The 20,115-nt window shown below is 38.9% G+C and overlaps 1 protein-coding gene across 3 annotated transcripts in view; it reads left to right on the top strand.

Annotated features, from left to right (window-relative positions):
- The window catches only part of ODAD2 (outer dynein arm docking complex subunit 2), a 273,021-nt gene that overhangs the window by 80,700 nt on the left and 172,206 nt on the right, over nucleotides 1-20,115 (top strand). For all 3 annotated transcript variants that reach the window (XM_075587666.1, XM_075587667.1, XM_075587665.1), the window contains exon 10: nucleotides 7,767-7,914. In XM_075587666.1, the coding sequence (XP_075443781.1) occupies nucleotides 7,767-7,914 (148 nt within the window). The remainder of the gene's footprint in view (nucleotides 1-7,766; nucleotides 7,915-20,115) is intronic.

The following is a 20,115-nucleotide window of genomic DNA, read 5'->3' as shown; positions in this document are numbered from 1 at the left end:
TTAGATTGTATTTTTTCATGTACTCTTGCTGCCCACGGAGGACATTACCCTTGGCGCATATTCTAATTGGATAAGTATTGATTAGTGTGCCTATAAATATCAGAAGGGCAGAGTATAAGCATCCATAAGCCCTGAGGAAGCTGTAAAGGATAGAAGGCGAAACACGTAGGGTTTTTTGACCCTCTGAGGATTCCGTAGCCTGTGAGGAAGAGTCCTGTCCCTCACGAGCCACCGTAGCTGTATGCGCGTGCAGACGCGGAAGTACTGACGACGGCACCATTGACAAGACTGAGGCGTGGGGCTGTATACCAAAGGACTTTTCCATTCCTGGAGGATTTCGGGTGACCGAGAGAGTCAAGAGCGTGCCCTTAAAGCACTCAATAATGCATTTGATGTTTGGGAAAATGTGAGTGTGCCCTTTCCCTATTTCATCTGTTTGCATGTGCAATAAACTGCATCACCCTATGTCCTCTTTATGTGTTCTTTAAGAGGAAGTCAAGCGTGATCAAACATTATCCTGTAGATATCTATGTGAGTGAGTTGTTCACTATATCACTTGAGCACAATCTTCACTGGGTATTACTAGTTTGGTATTTGTGTTTAGCTCTCTATTGCGCTTTATTTCTTCACCATTATCACGGAGGACATGGACCTGGAGTATGCTGACGAGGACGCCCTTCATGATGGCAGGGTTAAGTAGAAAGTTTTATTTACTTTATTTATGCTGGCTGGCTAAAGTTTGATTTTGAATGGGCAAATAAGCTATTATCCATATGTGGATAATAGTTATTTTGCCCATTACTGTACTGCATGTGTTGGGTAGGAGGGTGGTTGTTGGGGATAGAGGATGTGGGTAGTAGGATTGTTATGTGTTTTTTTGTTTATTGTGGGTAGATGGATTGGGTGAAGGGGATAGTAGACCCCTGCCGGGTGGTAGCAGGAGGGGTTAACCCCTTCATTACCTTAGCGGTATTAACCACTAAGGTAATGAAGGAGTTAACTCAACCCACAACCCCTCCCCCCCGGCAAGGCCAAAACACCCACCCACTCCCACTACACACAGTAAACATGGCACTAGTAGTTAACACCTTCATTGCCATCACCTAAATTGCTTGTAAATGCATTTTTATTGCATGGGATTCATGCCGGGGGTCTCCGGTGCTGATATTAATGGGTATCAGCTCCGGAGACTCCCGGCATCAATCCGATGGAGGAAAAATTCCCTCTCTCTCGCCGCCTTCTGAGCAGCTTCTCCCCAGCTTCATGCCAACGTTTCCTGGCGTGAGGATTTTGGGAGAAAATCGCCTTTCTAGAGCCGCGATTAGCCTCGATTAAACTAATCAATAGAATTGCATGAGTTTTAAAACCTGCCGATAAGTCGCTTATCGCGCTCAACTGACGATGTGTTTTGGACGACAGCAAAAATTGTCGATTCATGCCTTTATCGCCCATTTATCAAGGTTTTCTGAATAACAGTAGGTATTTTGGCCTTAAAAGCCTTGATAAGTGGCTTATCGTGACTTATAGAATAGGCCCCTTAGATTCTTAAAGTAAGAAAGAACACAGGCATCATATCAGAGTTATAAGAAATGTAACAAAAGTTGCAAAAGGAAATTCAGATTAGCAAAATTTTAAAACGAAAAATTAATTGCTAGAAAAAGTAAGATTAATCCTAAAAAGTTCTTCAGTACATTAATAACAAAAAGATGGAAAAGGGAATATAGGCCTCTTTCAGTGTGAGATGGGCAGGCACATTATTGGAGATAAGAAGGTGGAGGTATTTAAATACATTATTTTCCCTGTATTTACCAAGGAGGAGTCAAACAGGAAGGATCCACAACCACAATATGTTAACACACAATTGGTTAACGGAGGAAGAAGTGCAATGGGGAATTGATCAAATTAATGTAAATAAAGAACCTGGCCCCTATGGCATGCACCCAAGAGTTCTTAAAGAGCTAAGTTCAGTAATAGCCAAACCATTGCAGTTAATATTCAAGGACTCCATTTCCTTAGGCTCAGTACACCAAGATTGGCGTAAAGCAGACGTGGTCCCTATATTTATAAAGAGAAGTAGATCAGAACTGGTGAATTACAGACCTGTAAGCCTAACATCAATAGTGGGGAAGCTATGTGGTATAGTACGGTATAATATTCAGGAATACCTAAGAGATAACAAAATTGTTAGTAATACAGTAGTCAGAATAGATTTATGAAGGATAGGTCGTGTCAAACTAACCTTTTTAGTTTCTTTGAAGAGGTAAGTAGGAATTTACACTAGGGTAGTTCAGTTGATGTGGTCTACTTAGATTTTGCAAAGCTTTTTGATACAGTGCCACATAAAAGGTTCGTGTACAAAATAAAAGAAATTAGTCTGGGTACAAATATTTGCACATGGATTGAAAACTGGTTGAAGGATGGACAGCAGAAAGGTGTCATAAATTGAACCATTTTAGGTTGGGCTAAAGTTGCAAGTGGAGTATGTCAAGATTCGGTACTGGGGCCACTGCTTTTTAACATGTTTATTAATGACCTTGAGGTTGGCATAGAGGGTAAACTCTCCATCTTTGCTGATGACACTAAATTATATAAGGTAGGAAAATCAGAGCTGGATGTAATTTCTCTCCAGAAGCATTGGATAGACTGGAAATTTGGGCAGGTAAAAGGCACATGAGGTTTAATACAAACAAATGTAAGGTTATGCATTTGGGCTGCAAGAATAAACAGGGTACTTACAACGTTAATGGGACAAAATTGGGACAACCTTAATGGAGAAGGATTTAGGGGTGCTTGTAGAAAGCAGGCTTAGCAATAATGCTCAATGTTGATTAGTAGCTGCAAAGGAAATTCAATCTTATCTTTGCATAAAACAGGGTTTTGATGGAAGGGAAGAAAGCATAATTGTGCCACTGTATAAATCATTAGTAAGACCACACATTGCCTTAGGGCGCCACTCCATAGAAAAGACCTTATGGAACTAGAAAAAGTACAGGGAAGAGCCAATCAAATTAATAACGCAAATTGAAAATCTGATTTATGAGGCGAGGCTAGGTACTGTAAATTAGATTAGAAAAGAGACGTCTAGGAGGTGATATGATAACTATTGACTGGGTACTTTTAAAAGAGCTTTTCACCCCAAAGACAGTACATACGACACAGAGAGGTTGGAGGAAATGGGATTTCACCAGCACCTAGAGAAAGGGTTCTCTACAGTAAGGGCAGTGGAATTAATGTAGACTTAATTACCCATGGAGACTGATGGCAGATACAATAGATATCTTCAAGAAATGGTTGGACATTTTTCTTTTTAGAAAGATAAGGTAAACAGGGATATAATAATATATCAAATAAGTAAACATGGGATGTACTGTATGTTGATCCAGGGATACATCTGATTGCCATTATTGGAGTCAGGAAGGAATTTATTTTTCCCCTTATGAGATATAATTTGATAATATTTCACTGGGGTTTTTTGGTTTGACTTCCTCTGGATCAATAAACTGTCAATACAAATGTAATAGAGGTTGAACTCGATGGACATATGTATTTTTTCAACCTCACCTACTATGTAACTTATACAAAATGTCCATAGTACTCATCGGGCATACTAATATTAATAAAAAGCACATTGTTGAACATATGCCAGAGTTAATTGTGTTTAAATTTCCATCTATATTTTAATTATTATGTATCTGTCTTGGCATCTACATATGCTGGACTACTTAATAGAAAGACCCAGAATCAATTCAAAACAGCCACCTGGATCTGAGAGTTTATAAAGCGTTGGAAAACAGGGTTTAACTTTGGATGCCCTGATGAACCATAATATGTCTAGCACTCAGGCACTAGACATAAAATAGTTTAGTATGATCATTGCTGAAAGATTAACATTGATGTCAAGCAAAAACAGATGGTTACGTATTGAACAGATAATGAGCTGCAGCTTGTGATTTGTTTAATTTCTACTGGAGTACTTTTGTTCTCCTAAATGTAAATTGGGAGTCTTTAAGATGTTGGAGATTTCGAAAAAAATATATAGTCTATCGTTGTGTTTTTTTTTTTTTTTAACTTGCTACCAAGATTCATGCTGATTTAAAGGGAACCTAAAACAGATGTCACATTCATGATGGTACATATACTCCAGCAGATATTCATATAATTATTTTTCTATCTAATTTCTCCTCTAAACATTTGAGGTTTTCAATCAGATTTTGCAACCCAATCCTTTACTCAAAGTTTCAGTAGAAGAACAGCAGTTCATACTATGAAATACAAAGGAAATTTGTTACAAAGGACATACTGTATTTTTACAACCAACATATTATACATTGACTTGCTTTAATCAAATCACTATTGTGTAGAAAAGCCAATTGATTAGCCAACCAGTATTGCCAGTCTCGTTCTAATGTGGAAAGGTTTATTTACTTATTTTTTTTTAAATTTAGTGAGATTTACAAATGCTATTTTTCATAGGTAGATAGATAGGTGTTGGCTTTACATTGTTAATTTTTTTGGGGATGTATTCTGGGGAGATGACACAATATACTCGATAACGTGGATCAAACATTTCCATGTGTCGACCTTTCCCAATAGCAAATACCTCAGACTTTATTTGAGTTTTGATCTAAGGCTGATTTCTTGAGTGAAAAGGTTTATGCCGCCCTTGGCCTGGTAGGTTTAAATGACGCAATGACAGAAAAGTGCATGATTTACAGGCATAACCTGTGATACATCCCATTATCATGCAGTGGGAGGCAACTACTTCCATAATTGCTCAATAAACCACTGTCCAAATTGCTCATTAAGTAGCACAACATTGGCCTAAGCACCATGATACATTGATGCAAAGGGACGCAACATGCAAATTGATGCTTTTAGAGTAAATGTCATGTTATAATGCCTATTTATGACTTTTTAGACATAATATTTCCCCTCTGTATTTTATATAATTTGCCTATTTTTGTATTTGTTGTGCTTACAATACCACACAGTTTTTAATTTAAATTTAAAATGTCACTTGTAAAACAGCATTTAATTCAAAGTCCTACATTAGTTTTTTTCTTAAATCAGTTGTCTAGTATTAGATAATACTTACTGCATTGCTCCCACCACTCTTTATAACCATTGTAATTATGTTACGTGTATTAAGCTTCCTTGGGTTGCTATAGCAACTATATAGGAAGCTGCAACACTTCCTCTTCTGAAATAGGCAGCCATATTGCATGCTCTGGGAAGCAGGATCTTTCCCGATTGATCATGTGAGAACGGATCGATCGGTAGCTTATATAATTGTATTGTCGTAGATGTAAGGAACTGCTTCTTTAATTGATTAAACCAGTAATTGGCTTAAAAAACTAACTTGAGGACTGCAACTTAAGTACTGCACATGGATCTCAGGGATCAATTTATGGCCCTTCAGCTTATTTAATTTTATTTAATGAATTCTGTAATATTATTTTTTAGGCATGTGCAGATTGAGCATATACCAATGTTATACCTACTTGACAAAGAGCCATAAATCTGACCCTTATTAGAGGTTTTAAGGTACAGTAATAGATTTGCTTTATGGCTAGCACTTGCAACCTTTCAGCCCCTAAAAGGGTCACACATAATCTATTGCCCCCATATAATCGCTCCGTATAACTCCTATTGCCCCACGTATTATTATCATTTATTTATAACGCGCCAACATATTCCATTGCTAAGTACAATAGGGTTGGAGGCCGAAAACAGTAAAATAACAAGATTTAGACTGTCCTGCATAATTTTGCAAGCGCGAGCTGGGGGCGTGGATCGGGGCTTTTTCTGTGTGTAATGAGTGTGTGTGGCTGTGTGCTGTGTGCATTGACTGCTGCTGAGCGCTCTTCAAAGCCAATTTTCTTTGTCTCCCCAAGCGCCGAGCTTGGTAGAGTGTACATGTCGGTGCACGAGCGCGCCCGCCGCTTGAGCGTTCAGATTCACATTCACTGAAGTAACTGTGCTAAGCGCACTCAGCGGCAGCGTGGACGCAGCCTTAACATACTTTGTTACAGTTGGTAAGGGGCGCCCTGCCCCAAGGAGCATGCAGACTATAAGGAAGGGTAAGAATAAACACTCGTAACAGGGGATCAAATATTTTACCCAAGACCAATAACAGCAACTGTAACTGCAGCAAATGGCTAACACCCTTTGGCTGCCACCAAAGGCACAACTCTGGTGTTATATCAAAGAGAGTTTGAGGAAGAGTGAATTCAGCTGCACAACAAACAGACCCCCCTCACAGCAGACACGAGGGGGGCTGACAGACTTTAGGGGGCTTATTCTATAAGCTCCGTTAGCGCTGTACCGAGTGATCTGCATGGAAAACCCCATTGACTTGAATGGGGCATTCTGTGCAGAATACATGGTAAAGTGCTAACGAAGCTTACAGAATAAGCCCCTAGGTCTTTTGAAGTTGTTCCTTTTCCTCATGATGTTACATAGTTATATAGTAGATGAGGTTGAAAAATGACATGCGTAAATCAAGTTCAATCCATGCTAAATTTAGACGACTGATACTTTATCCTACAGTATATCTATACTTACAGTATATTGATCCAGAGAAAGGCAAACAAAAAACCCCAGTGAAATATCATCCAATGATATCTAATAAGGGGGGAAATAAATTCCTTACTTACTCCAAGGATTGGCAATCAGATTACTCCCTGGATTAACATCCTTCCCATGTTTACTTATTTGGTATATACCTGTATACTGTACCTTTCCTTTCTAAAATGGTGTATTTTGTTTAACAAATCTAATGTTAACCCTGTCCATATTGACTTAGTGGACAGGAGCAGTGATGGCATATTGGGGAGACTCTTAGCATGTCTCCTGTGCTGCGACTTTGGTGTTATGTTCAAGAGAGTTTGATGAATAATGTATCTCTGTCTGTGACGAACTCCCCCTCTCTGTTTGATCGATCTCTCTCTCTCTCTCTCTCTCTCTCTCTCTCTCTCTCTCTCTCTCTCTCCCTTTCTCTGTTGATCTCTCTCTCTCTTTCCCTCATCCACATCTCACCCTCCCTGTCATGGGGATGACCATGCTTTCCCCTCTGTGCCTGTAGTTCCACCACCTTCTGTAGCTCAACCTCCACCCATAGCTCCGACCCCGTGTGGATGAAAGAAGGAGGGGTGGAAGGGACCGGGGAGAGAGGAAATTGGGGGTCACAGGAGAAGCCCCTGCAGGGCTGCCTGTTCCCCACCAATGTGCTAGTTTAAATAGTTTAATTTGTGCTATTTCTGCAAACGACAGCTCCTTTACAGAAAAGGAAGAACTACAGTAAGAACTACTTAAGGCATAAATATATATATATATATATATAATTAGAAATGAAATGTTCTAATTTACAAATAGTTAACATTTGAAATACACACTATGTTCTGGGTACTTTATTGTAAGGTACTGTATTTGTGTTTCTATTTTTTTTATTTTTTAAACAAAGCTGTATAGTTTCTGTCATTTTGAGCAGATGCCAAAAAGCTTGGGAGACTATATGGTTGTGATCTTGACACCAGTCTGATAGTGTGAGACTTTTCTTCAAGACACTGTAAGTCTTGTCAGATATTTTGCTGCATTAGTTATATGATAAATGTTTGGAAAAATATAGTTTTATCAAAAAGGTTGATGTTCTGTAACAAGATTTGTAAAGTGGTCTTTGCCAGTACTTGTAATCTCTTCAATGATGTAACTGTTTGCATTCAAAAGGTATTACAGCTATAAGGCTATCTTGTCTTTTTTATCCCTAGTAAAACTCCTGGAACAAAATCAGATGAATTTAGCGAAAGTTCTACAGAGAGTGAAGAAGATGAAGAACAGCCTGATAGGCGCCAGGAAAGCAGCACTGATCTGCCTTCAGAATATTGGCAAATCCAGAAGCTAGTGAAATATTTAAAGGTAAATAAGTAGCATGTTTCTGTTTCTTATATGCATTTAAGTAAATTTTTGTCAGAAGGATTGTAGGAATTATACCTGTCATCACCAGCATTTATTTTTTTTAGGTATTCTGCATTTTAAAAATGTTAGTGATGTTTTGTGGTTATTGCGCAAGGCTCAAAACTGTATACATTTCTAATGCCAAAAGATGAGATCTTCCCAAAAAATCCTTTGAAACATTTTTTGTATTGTACACTGTGTTCATAGATATAATAGTAGTATGGACAGAGCCTTTATCATCTCCCAGGTCTCTTAGTCATGTGTACACAGGAAATAAGGAGATAAAACGAAAAAGGAAAACACTCATAACACAATTAATTCTTCCGATTACAATAGAATTATAAACATTAATTATAAACATTTTTATTATCTAGTATCATGGTTTGTACAGTCCAAGCAGATTAGGTGGTTTCTGGAACCAATTATTTCACAACAGTGTTTGTTATTTGTAATTATGTTCGATAAGGGTATTTCAGCTCATTCTACCAATGATTGTTGCATTTAAGGGCACAAGGTTGCTTTTGAGCCGTCATACTGTAGCTACAGAGATCGATGATTTGCCTCTGGAACACTTAGTTGACATATTAGGAAACAACGAAAGTAAAGCTAGGTAACAAACACAACATTTGGAGATTACAATTTATCAGGTGCATAAAATGATAATGTATCTAAACCTGCTCTAAACTAACCAAGCTCAGGTTGACATTCAGCCTGTATATACTGTAGACTAGTGTACAGAACAAGTAACTTAGTGGTACAACACTGCCATTGAAGCGAAGGACCCAATTTGAATCCCAATGTCAGCTGTCTTTGTGACTTTAGGAAAGTCACTTTAAGCTCCTTTGATCATAAATGTAATATTATTAATATTAAAGGATCAAACATTTATTGCATTTTACTGAGGCACATTTAATGTTTTTGGTGCTTCAAATTGTCAATGTTGCCTTATATATATATATTTATTTAAAATAAATATTCTAAATCTTTAATGACATTCTCTTTCATGTGCAAGTCTCAGCATTGTAGTGTTAAGGAAATATTGAGAAACACAAAATTATGGAATACTTTCTCTTTCTTAAGCTGGAAGTGGGAGCCCCAAGTCTTGCCTTGCTATTTACACCTAGATTTTGTGCCTCTCTTTGAGCAGGAAGATGTGGGCTAAAGATCATCAACATCTCATTCTCTGGCCATACCACCTTGTAATGTCATCCTCTTTCTTGTCAAACATCACTCTTCTTCATCTATGGCTACTTCCAGCACTTCTCCTACCTCTATGGGTTAAACCCATACCTGAAAAAATTGTCTTGGTCTTTCATTGACCTTTTTACAACCATGCTTCTTATATTTTCCTCGGGAGCTAGTGGTATATCCAGCTATTTGGAGCAAACTAGGCACCTGTCCTCTTCCAAAGGAAATTTGCAAAAACTGGCCAAAGGCCTAATTTACTAATCATTTTTAAATACATCACTAAATGATGCATGCTGTTTACACATTACTGTGCATTCAGTCAATTTGGTAATTTGGGTTCGATAGCAAAAAATGTAAAAGGCCAACCCACCAAATTTTCTATGGCTTTTTTTTTAATGCATATTCTTAAATATATATATATTGTGGCAGGATGAACGTGGTTAGTGAGGAGGCAACACAGTTCTTCTAGTGAAATAATATGCTGGCGGGTTTATTTGTCCAAAAATATAACAAAATAATGGGTGCTCTGTCCCTTTAAGTAAAACAAAACATAAAACAAAAGCCTATCCCCTTTACGGAAACTAACTAAACAAAGTTAAGCCTATCTACCCGGCTGGTTAGCTAAAATAGACCAGACCAACAATATTTGGTAATACCACTTGGCTCCTTAAATGGGAGCTTTCTACCATTCGGGACAACATAAGTATGAGCAGCCTATGTCTGTCTGTCAGCTCTTCTCTGTCCTCTGTCCATCTGAGAGAGACTGCTGCCCCAGAGGCATTTCCTCTTCCCCCTTTTAAAGCAGGTGAGCTCACTTAATTAAGATCACCTGTGGCCTGTCTAAATAGTGGAGTTAACTCATCGCATACTGGAAAGCAGGCATAATGCAACCTCCTACTAATATATACAGAGTCTACGATCTGTCACAATATTTAAGCACATTTTTAGACGTAAAAAAACAGTTTTTGATTTTACTTCGGCACTCCTCCTCTATATTTGAGTTGAAGACCCTTGAATTGCAACTCATTCGGCGATTGTTGGGATACAGGACCTGTAAGGGACCATTCAATTATTTATACCTTTTCACATGTTTCTCTCCTTGTTCACAAAACTATTGTAATCGATTCTGCACAAGCAATGTGCTGATAGTGTCAGCGTCTAAAATATGGTGATCCTTGATATATTGGTATTGCAATTTACCAGAGTTACCAAAATGTTAATAAAGATGATTGAAATAGGGCACAGTAAAAGGTATTAACATATGCATCAGAAATACACAACAAGACACATGGTTGACTTACAGTACAGTAGTGCAGTTGTAAGGGGCACTCAGTTTTATAGGTACAGTACGTAAAGGTGGAATCTCATATTGTCAGACAGTAGAATTTCGTAGGGGCCTCTAGATAGGGATGGATTGGTCAATCAAGTACATTCTTAAGCTTTATCCCAACCTGTATTGTTCTCCGAGATCCAGTAACGTTAAGGGAAGGTAGGGAGGTGGGACTCTGATCAAACACTTGCACAGTGACATAAAACAAAAGAGAGCAGCCAGAAGGAATTCCCCCCCCCCCCCCGTCTCTCTCTAACTTTACAAAATAAATAACAATACTTATTAGTATCAAATTTGGTAAAAAAAAAAAAAGTAACAATTTCACCTTAAACATGTCACTGGAAGTAGTTCACTTTGGTCCATGGAGGGATTGCCCCTCTAAACCCAGCTAGAGCAGCTGGTATTCAGTAGGATTAAAATTCTGCAACTCCTGGAACATATTTCTTAGTAAATACTACAAGAAGAGCGAATTGGTTAAATCATTTAATTGCCCGTTTCATTCTATTTGAACATATTTTTATAGATAACATGGGAGGAGTTCCCAGTACTCTAACAAGAATACAATGACAACAACGAAGAAGGGACTAGGAGCCCTGAAACGTTGCCCCCCTTATTCCCCTGTATTTTTCTTTAACCCTTTTCCCCTGGTCCTTCAGAGTGTCTCCCTTGATTAGTACATTTAACCCCGTTTATGTTTTTGCTGTGATCCATTAAGTTTGAGTCATGTAGTTAGGTTTTGCATTTTTTTGTGTAAACTAGCTCATGTGTTTATCGATGTATATACTTGAATATTTATTTCATAAGATATCAGCTATATAAATTACGCTGTTTTTTTGACAATCGTTGTTGTCATTGTATTCTTGTTAGAGTGCTGGGAACTCCCCCATGTTATGTATTGTAACTTTGGAGGGAAATAGGGTTCCTCTTTGTTCCTGTGCGCCATTTGTATTTTTATCACTTGATTTGTTTCAATTTTAGGTGCTTCTAAAAACTGTATACATATTTATATAGATGACTTTCTAAAACACTGTAATAATGAGGCAATAATAAAATAGCATACTATTTTTGACAACTGTATGATAAATTTGCCTGTAGAAAAATACATTTAGCATGTAGTATTAAGAGACAAAGTTGTAAAAACATAATGAATAAAGATGTTAATGACAAAATGCTAAAAGATCAGCATCACTGCATTTGCACAAAGATGTTGTGACATAAAATTTAAATACTTCATTGTGTTTACATACAGTATACTGTAACTGAATAAAGCTTCTAGAACTTGGTAAATATTCCACCTGAATATATACTGCACTAGAGTAAAAAAACAATGTTCTTTATGCCAAAAAAGACAAAATGTGTCCTTGTCTTTACATCATTTATTTTAAACCTTTATTAAATGTGTTGCATTGACAAGTTAGTCATGCAAATTAAGCAGAGCACGTTTCTACCTTGTTGCTGTAACCTGCTTTAAGTAATACAACTTTAATAATTACACAAACCAAGACATAACATTTATTATCTGGTGATGTTTTTGTAGAAATTAAAGCTGATATACCTAAAAAGTGTCCAGTGCAGTTAGCAAGAGATAGTGCCATACCACATTCAATCAGGCAACCAGTATACAGTATATGAGCTGTTATATCAACTTGCACATGGATTTCATTATTTGTTGAAGTAGAAGTAATGCACATTTGCTCAAGCTAACAAAAAGATTTGGCTTGTTTGTAGCCGGAAAAAAAGTGCTCATGATATATGAAGTTATAAATATTCTTTCCAAAAAGCTACATTAAGGTAACTGTATGGTTTGCAGTTCTCAGTAGTCGAGACTTGAAAATGACCTTTTTTGGCTCACTGACTCAAACTGGAGATGATTTTAACAAGTATTTCTCTACAGCACCCATATAATATGTAGCTATGATTAACATGCTCCTTTGTCTCTGTATTCCTAGAGTTTGTGGACTACTATTCAGTTGCTTAGTACTGTAAATCTTATCACAGAACACTTTAATATTTTAACTTTTCCCCAAAAGCCTCTGCTGCATGTAGAACCATATCACTTTTTCAGAGAACAGAGTCTGTCCATCTTCTCCGTTCTTTCCTCTTCTGGCTTCTATACTGCCTATTTTATTTAAAAAATGTTTTACATTGATAGTTACCTCTCTTTTTCAAGAATGTCCTGGGCACCGACTTATAATGGCAATACTGTAGATTGTTGCACGTTATATTTACAGATATTTCATGGACAGTTGAGGACAAAATATGTTATGGGCGTATTTTTTTAATTTATTTATTTATAAAATATTTTACCAGGAAGTAATACATTGAGAGTTACCTCTCATTTTCAAGTATGTCCTGGGCACAGAGTAAAACAAATTATACATGGTTACAAGTACAGTTACATAAATGAACAGGGTGTACATTATATACAAGACATTGCGTGCACAGTTAAAGAAAATATATATTATGAGCATATGAAACAGTTACAGACCAGGTTAAAATGTGAGACAGCCTTAGATTTGAAATAACTTAAACTGGTGGTGGATGTGAGAGTCTCTGGTAGGTTGTTCCAGTTTTGGGGTGCACGGTAGGAGAAGGAGGAACGTCCGGATACTTTGTTGAGCCTTGGGACCATGAACAGTCTTTTGGAGTCTGATCTCAGGTGATAAGTGCTGCAAGTGGTAGGGGTGAGGAGCTTGTTCAGGTAGCTGGGTAGCTTGCCCATGAAGAATTTAAAGGCAAGACAGGAAAGGTGAACTTTGCGCCTAGACTCTAGTGTTGACCAATCTAGTTCTTTGAGCATTTCGCAGTGATGTGTGTTGTAGTTGCATTGTAGATCAAAACGACAAATTGAATTGTAGAGGGTGTCAATTTTGCTAAGGTGGGTTTGAGGTGCCGAGCCATATACTATGTCTCCATAGTCAATAATTGGCAATAGCATCTGCTGTGCGATACGCTTTCTGACCAGGAGACTTAGGGAGGATTTGTTCCTGTAAAGTACCCCTAGTTTGGCATAGGTCTTGGTTGTCAGGGTATCAATGTGCATCCCAAATGTTAAGTGGGAGTCAAACCATAAGCCCAGGTATTTAAAACTAGTGACAGGTGTTAGGGTGGTGTTAGCGTTGGTTCTAATCAGGAGCTCAGTCACTGGAAGCTTTACAAATGTAGTCTTGGTCCCAAATACCATTGTTACAGTCTTGTCAGTGTTTAAAAACAGTTTGTTTTGGGAAATCCAGTTTTCGAGTCTCAAAAAGTCAGACTGAAGTGTGTGTTGAAGGTCGGAGAGGCTATGGCTGTGTGCATATAGGATTGTGTCATCTGCATACATGTGTATTGAGGCTTCCTTACAAGCTGTGGGAAGATCATTAATGAACACTGAGAAGAGTAGGGACCCCAGAACAGAGCCTTGCGGGACACCACAGGTGATATCCAGGGGGTTGGAGTTAGAGCCTGAGATGGACACACATTTAACAGACAATTAACAGACAATTAACAGTTACAGACAAGATTAAAATGTGAAATAGCTGAAGTCTTGAAAGAACAAACTGTAGGTGGTTTTGAGAGTCTGGTAGATTTTTCAAGATGTGAGGTGGACACAGGACCGGTTCAACTATTAGGTCAACTATGTGGTCGCCAACGGCGGCAGAATTTGGAGGCGGCAGCCACCTAGTTTGCTTAGTGGAGGAATTTCCCCGATCTCCCATAGCAGAGCTGTTGCAAGGGGGCCTGGACATTTATTATCAATATCGAGAGAGAGTCCTTTATGTATTTTACCTGCATATCCCTTTTGTTTTGGGATTGATATATCATTAATTGTTGGATTATGGAACACACTGGTGACTCACAAGACACTTCATCTGTGTACACATTGGACTGTTGTGATAATTCACTTAGGAAGAAACACGCCATACGGGTCTTTGATAATATTGTGGATATTGACACCAATTATATTTCTGATTTAAGAACCCACTTTCAAAGATTAGAAAAACTCTTAACACACAATACCAGGTTACAGTAGGACATAGTCACCCTGAAAAATTATATTAAGGGGTTTGCGGGTGAAAAAAGCCCCAACCTTTGGTTCCAAGACACCAACTTAAAACAGCGATGGGTTAATATGTTGAATGAATGTTCTTTCAAACCCGTGGAGTTTATCGTCCAACAGAAATCCAAAGAGAAAGAACCTTTTGAACAACAGATCAAAGATCTACAATCTAGTCTACACAAATTTCAAGACCTAAAAGGTTTCAAGGATTTTGATCGTATCCTTTCAAAAACCATAGAGGATGCAGAACGTGACATTATGGCAAAGAAACACGGTAAATACGATAGAGACCGAGTGGACTATGAGAAAAAGCAGATTTATAGCTGGCAAAGGATAATTTCTGTCCAGGAACGACCCTTCAGAGGATCTACAAAAGGGGATTCTTTTAGATCACCTCCTGGCAAATCCATTCTTAAATCCAGGATTTCGGACTAGCAGAGTAGAGACTCAAACATCTCTGATGTTGAGAGTACTCCTCACTCTGTTTCTTTTGTCAACACCAATGAACAGACTGGATATCATTCTCGTGATTCATCATATCTTTTTAATAAAAACAATCTACAATACGGTGCTTTTGGATAGGCACTGTCATCCACCACAGTTACTTATTCTTTCAGTATCTCCGAAAGAAACTCAACATACCACATGGATTGAAAACCCTCCTGGGCACAAACTTTTTTTCCCCCATTGTGGGGTATACGTTTGCACTTATTGTGTTAGATTTCCCTATATTCAAATGTCTATTTTGTAAAGAGCTGCTTACATTGTTGACGCTCTATAACTGAAAATACAAGTACATACAAAGACTACTGTAGTTGGCAATAAATGTGAGCCAGTGAACCATACTGTAAGTAGTCATTCACGCTTTTTAAATGTAAATAGGATTACTTGAACTTATTTATTTATAATGAACATTTATAGTTTATTTAACAAGGGTTTATATACTGAAATTACTCAAATATTCATTTCAATTTCTGATCGCACACTACTCATTGACATGTTGCTTCATTGGGACTATAAAGTGTGATAGTGATTTATTGATTAAGCCTCATTTACTGTACTTCTTCCAGTCTAACTGCTGGAAGTCATGAAGAAAATACATATTCATTTGGTTTATTATTATTTGTAATCGAGGAAACAGATGTCAATTCTGTAAGCAATCTAAAATACAGCAATTTCCGAAGTTGTATTTAATGGAGTAAAGTAGATATTTATAAGGTAATTTGATAATATAAATGTAAGCTATTTAATAAAGCAGATTCCTTAAATAGTCATGCATTATAGTTTCAAATATTTTTAAAATGTTTTTCACAGAAAAGTGTTCAAGTACAGAACTGTAATGCAAAAAACATTATCGTCAAATTTCAGAAACTTCTTTATCAATGATTTTTCTGACTCTTAAGATGAGAAATGACAGGACAGAGAAAGATGTAGACTTTTATACATTTCATTACTATTGTCCCAACTCTTCTTTAGATCTTGCTGTTGACACTCCTAGATTTTGGAAATGAAGCAAAGCACTTTGATAAATTGATGCTGAGGCACATGTTATCTTATGTCAATGTATGTGTTAATGCATCAGATTTATGTATGTCAATAAGTTAAGATTATATTTCTTCTACTTATTTTCATTTTACCATAAAGTAGGTGTAAATGCACTTTAAAAACATTTTTTTTACTCTTAATATAGAACCATAACAATTCATTGATCAGGTGCCAGGATCATTTATTTTCAGAAGATCCCATTTCAAAGGATGTAACAAAACATGTTGATATTGTGTGAATTTAATAGGGAGCTAACCATTTCCATGTTTAATAAAATATGTGCTCTGCAACTGGCAGGAGTGGTACAGTAAGTTCTCAGAAGAGAAATATCTGTTTTAACCACTACCAGTAGTGCCTTCGCTGTAGACCTCATGTTTTAGAACACATGCAACTATTTTATTGTGGTTTGCTTAAAAATAGAATATTAAGCTGTGTAAGCAATTTGCAATAGGAAAAAAAGTATATTATACTTTTGATTTTAATGTTTAAAGATGGAATGAATAAGAGAGTTTTTGTTTTCAACTGCTTGGCGCTTTTTAATCTTATGTGACAAGCATTAGCATTTAATAGATAGAGGCAGAATGAAGCATTTGACCGCAGTTGAAAACAGTTTCCCTTGCTGGAAAAAGATTATTGGACTGTTCACAATGTAAATAAAGGATGGCCACCTGGTTTAAATCTGTTGTGGTGTTCATATGCAAATATATGATCTAAATTTCCCCAGAATGCTACTTTACAGTATTCAACTTTTTTATTTTTGTACAGGGGAGATTTTGCTCTGAAGCAGTCCTAACAGAAATGTGTGTTTACGCTTACATCTGTAACCAAATTGTACAGTGCTAAATATCTAAATATATCTAGTAGTAACTGAATCACTATACTTTATTGCAGGGGTGCGCAAACTGGGGGGGGGGGGAGGGCGGTTGCAGAGGTTCCGCGCTCTTCTTCCTCAAGGCATTTAAATTAAATGCTGGGGGACCGTGCGAGGCCTACAAACCAGGGTAAAAGGGAAGGGGGACGGGAAGGGGGAACCCTCGCTACTGCCTAGGCACAGGTGCTTCAATCAGGGGAAATGACTGAACAACAACTGGGGAGAAAAGGACCCCTATGAGGAGAGCACTCAAGGATAGGTGATACTGGAAACTAATGAACCTGATTGAGAATCGTAACATGTAATGATGGGTAACTTAAAAACAAATTTAATTGGAGAAATCCTCAAATAAAATAAAGTTATATGGATAACCCTCTATGTGAGGTGAACCTAAACAAATGGCGAAATTAAAATATGGAAAGGGGATGGGAGAGGTAAGTCCTATTGATATAATAGGTGCTCCTAAATGGCTTCACTATCTAAGGTAGGTGACAATGATGATCCCAAAAGTAAGTGGGATATGTTGGATAAGTATTGGTGCTGTGATAGTAACTACACACTTCGTTAGCAGACCCTGGGTGAAGTCTACATAAACACCCACAATACAATAGTGACTCCAAGAGTCAGACAAGGTTCTATGACTGATTAAGCACACATGATAGCTGATAGGAAATAGACCTGAAACTGAGTAATTATTCGAAGTCCAGTGCTGCAAGTCAGACAGATTGGCAGGCAATAAGTGTCTGCCAAGGTGTCAGATGACAACGTCTTGTGCCCGGAGCCCTATCTAGTGCTATAGAGTCATAGTCCTAACAACAATTGTGAGCCAGTATAAATCATAGTGAAGGCATAAAAGCAGACCGCACATAAGCACTGCGTAGCTGGACAGTGCAGCAGACTGGATGTGTCTGCAAACAGTGTCTCAAACTGCTACGTTTTCTACTGTGCTGACACTTAGATACAATGTGTATCAGTTACTGCTGCGGCCGAGTTTATTCGAGCATTTGCCCGTTCTCGGCCGCAGCAGTAACCTGGCGCGCGCTGGAGGGTGCCGGGCGCGCGCCGAAGCAGCGGAAGAGCGCCCTCTGATCGGGGCGCTCTCCCTCCCGCTGCCGGGTCCGCTGGGTCCCCCGGAACCCCCTGTTGCCGTCCCCCACATCGCGGGACACCAGGGCTCCCTCAGGGAGCCCTGGACGCGCGTGCAGGGGGCGCAGGCACCCGATGACGCGTAACCGCGCATCGGTGATGCGCGGCACGCTGAGGGAGTGCGGCTAGCACGCCGGGGCATCCCCCGGCTTGCAGTGCTAGCCGTGCTGCAATAAAGTGTGTCGGTAGTGTACCCTCTTGCAAGAGACGTACTGACGTCATAGGTGGCGCCTCCCGAGACTTTCCGGTTCGTCACTACCGCATACCGCAGCAAACTTAAGTATTCCTTCCCATGTGAAGGACTCGTTCGATACACAGATTTTCAGAGTCTGTGTCTTCTGGAGAGGGGAATAAGCGATACACTCGCTAAGAGGGTAACTGATACACATTGTATCTAAGTGTCAGCACAGTAGAAAACTTAGCAGTTTGAGACACTGTTTGCAGACACATCCAGTCTGCTGCACTGTCCAGCTACGCAGTGCTTATGTGCGGTCTGCTTTTATGCCTTCACTATGATTTATACTGGCTCACAATTGTTGTTAGGACTATGACTCTATAGCACTAGATAGGGCTCCGGGCACAAGACGTTGTCATCTGACACCTTGGCAGACACTTATTGCCTGCCAATCTGTCTGACTCGCAGCACTGGACTTAGAATAATTACTCAGTTTCAGGTCTATTTCCTATAAGCTATCATGTGTGCTTAATCAGTCATAGAACCTTGTCTGACTCTTGGAGTCACTATTGTATTGTGGGTGTTTATGTAGACTTCACCCAGGGTCTGCTAACGAAGTGTGTAGTTACTATCACAGCACCAATACTTACCCAACATATCCCACTTACTTTTGGGATCATCATTGTGACCTACCTTAGATAGTGAAGCCATTTAGGAGCACCTATTATATCAATAGGACTTACCTCTCCCATCCCCTTTCCATATTTTAATTTCGCCATTTGTTTAGGATCACCTCACATAGAGGGTTATCCATATAACTTTATTTTATTTGAGGATTTCTCCAATTAAATTTGTTTTTAAGTTACTCATCATTACATGTTACGATTCTCAATCAGGTTCATTAGTTTCCAGTATCACCTATCCTTGAGTGCTCTCCTCATAGGGGTCCTTTTCTCCCCAGTTGTTGGACCGTGCGAGGCCTCTGCAACCTCTACTTACCGAGATTCAGCAGGCTTCAGGACATGTGACCATGGCAACGCATCGTCAAGTAACGTCCGGGGTCATGTGACGACCATAGGTAAGGGGGGGAGGCGCGACAACGAAGGAGAGCAGGCAGGTGGGGCGCAGCAAGAAAAGTTTGCGCACCCATGCTTTATAGTAATGGTGCTAGTGCCAGTTTATATCTTTTTTATCATACATATGATATGGATTACATTTAAAGTAGCAGCCCCACCCATTCTTTACGGGATGGGAATCGGCAAGGTTCATCCCCTTCCGGGATCCCCCAGTTCCCGACATACTTATCGGTTAAAGTGCTAGTATAATTTCTTGTTTTTTAAACCTCATGTCACGCAGTCCAATAGGAAGGTGCAACATATGGCACACGTGATGCGGGAGATTTACTGCACCGACACACTTTATTCGAGCAAATACCCAGTATGTACCTGGCAGATACCTGGAATGCGCCTCTCCTCACCTCTGACAAGCCCCGTTGCGTTTGCCTTCCCAGCCTGGGTTCATGCCTGGCTGACGGGCGGCTGATCTGTTAAATGATAATGATTAGGATTTAATAGGCTGCAATGCTTCGCGTGTCTACCAGATGGCATAAATTCATGAATTGTAATACAGTATATATATATATACTGTGCAGTATTGCAGCCAGCGGGAATAAAATGCTTCAATCCCTGCCTGGAAAATACCTCAATGCACTCGGGCAGAAAACAGTCACAAACCTCAATACACCCGGGTATACCCGAATTCGTGGGACTAGCCGAGCTCGAATAAAGTGTGTCGCCAGTGTAAACTGCTATTATATTTCCTCTGGAAAAGGGGCATGAGGTGAGGAACAAACAAAGGAGCAGCCA

The sequence above is a fragment of the Ascaphus truei genome, chromosome 2 (assembly GCF_040206685.1).
Source record: "Ascaphus truei isolate aAscTru1 chromosome 2, aAscTru1.hap1, whole genome shotgun sequence".
Lineage (NCBI taxonomy): Eukaryota > Metazoa > Chordata > Amphibia > Anura > Ascaphidae > Ascaphus > Ascaphus truei.
Note: the sequence above shows the minus strand (reverse complement) of the source record. Positions and strands in the feature narration are given on the sequence as shown.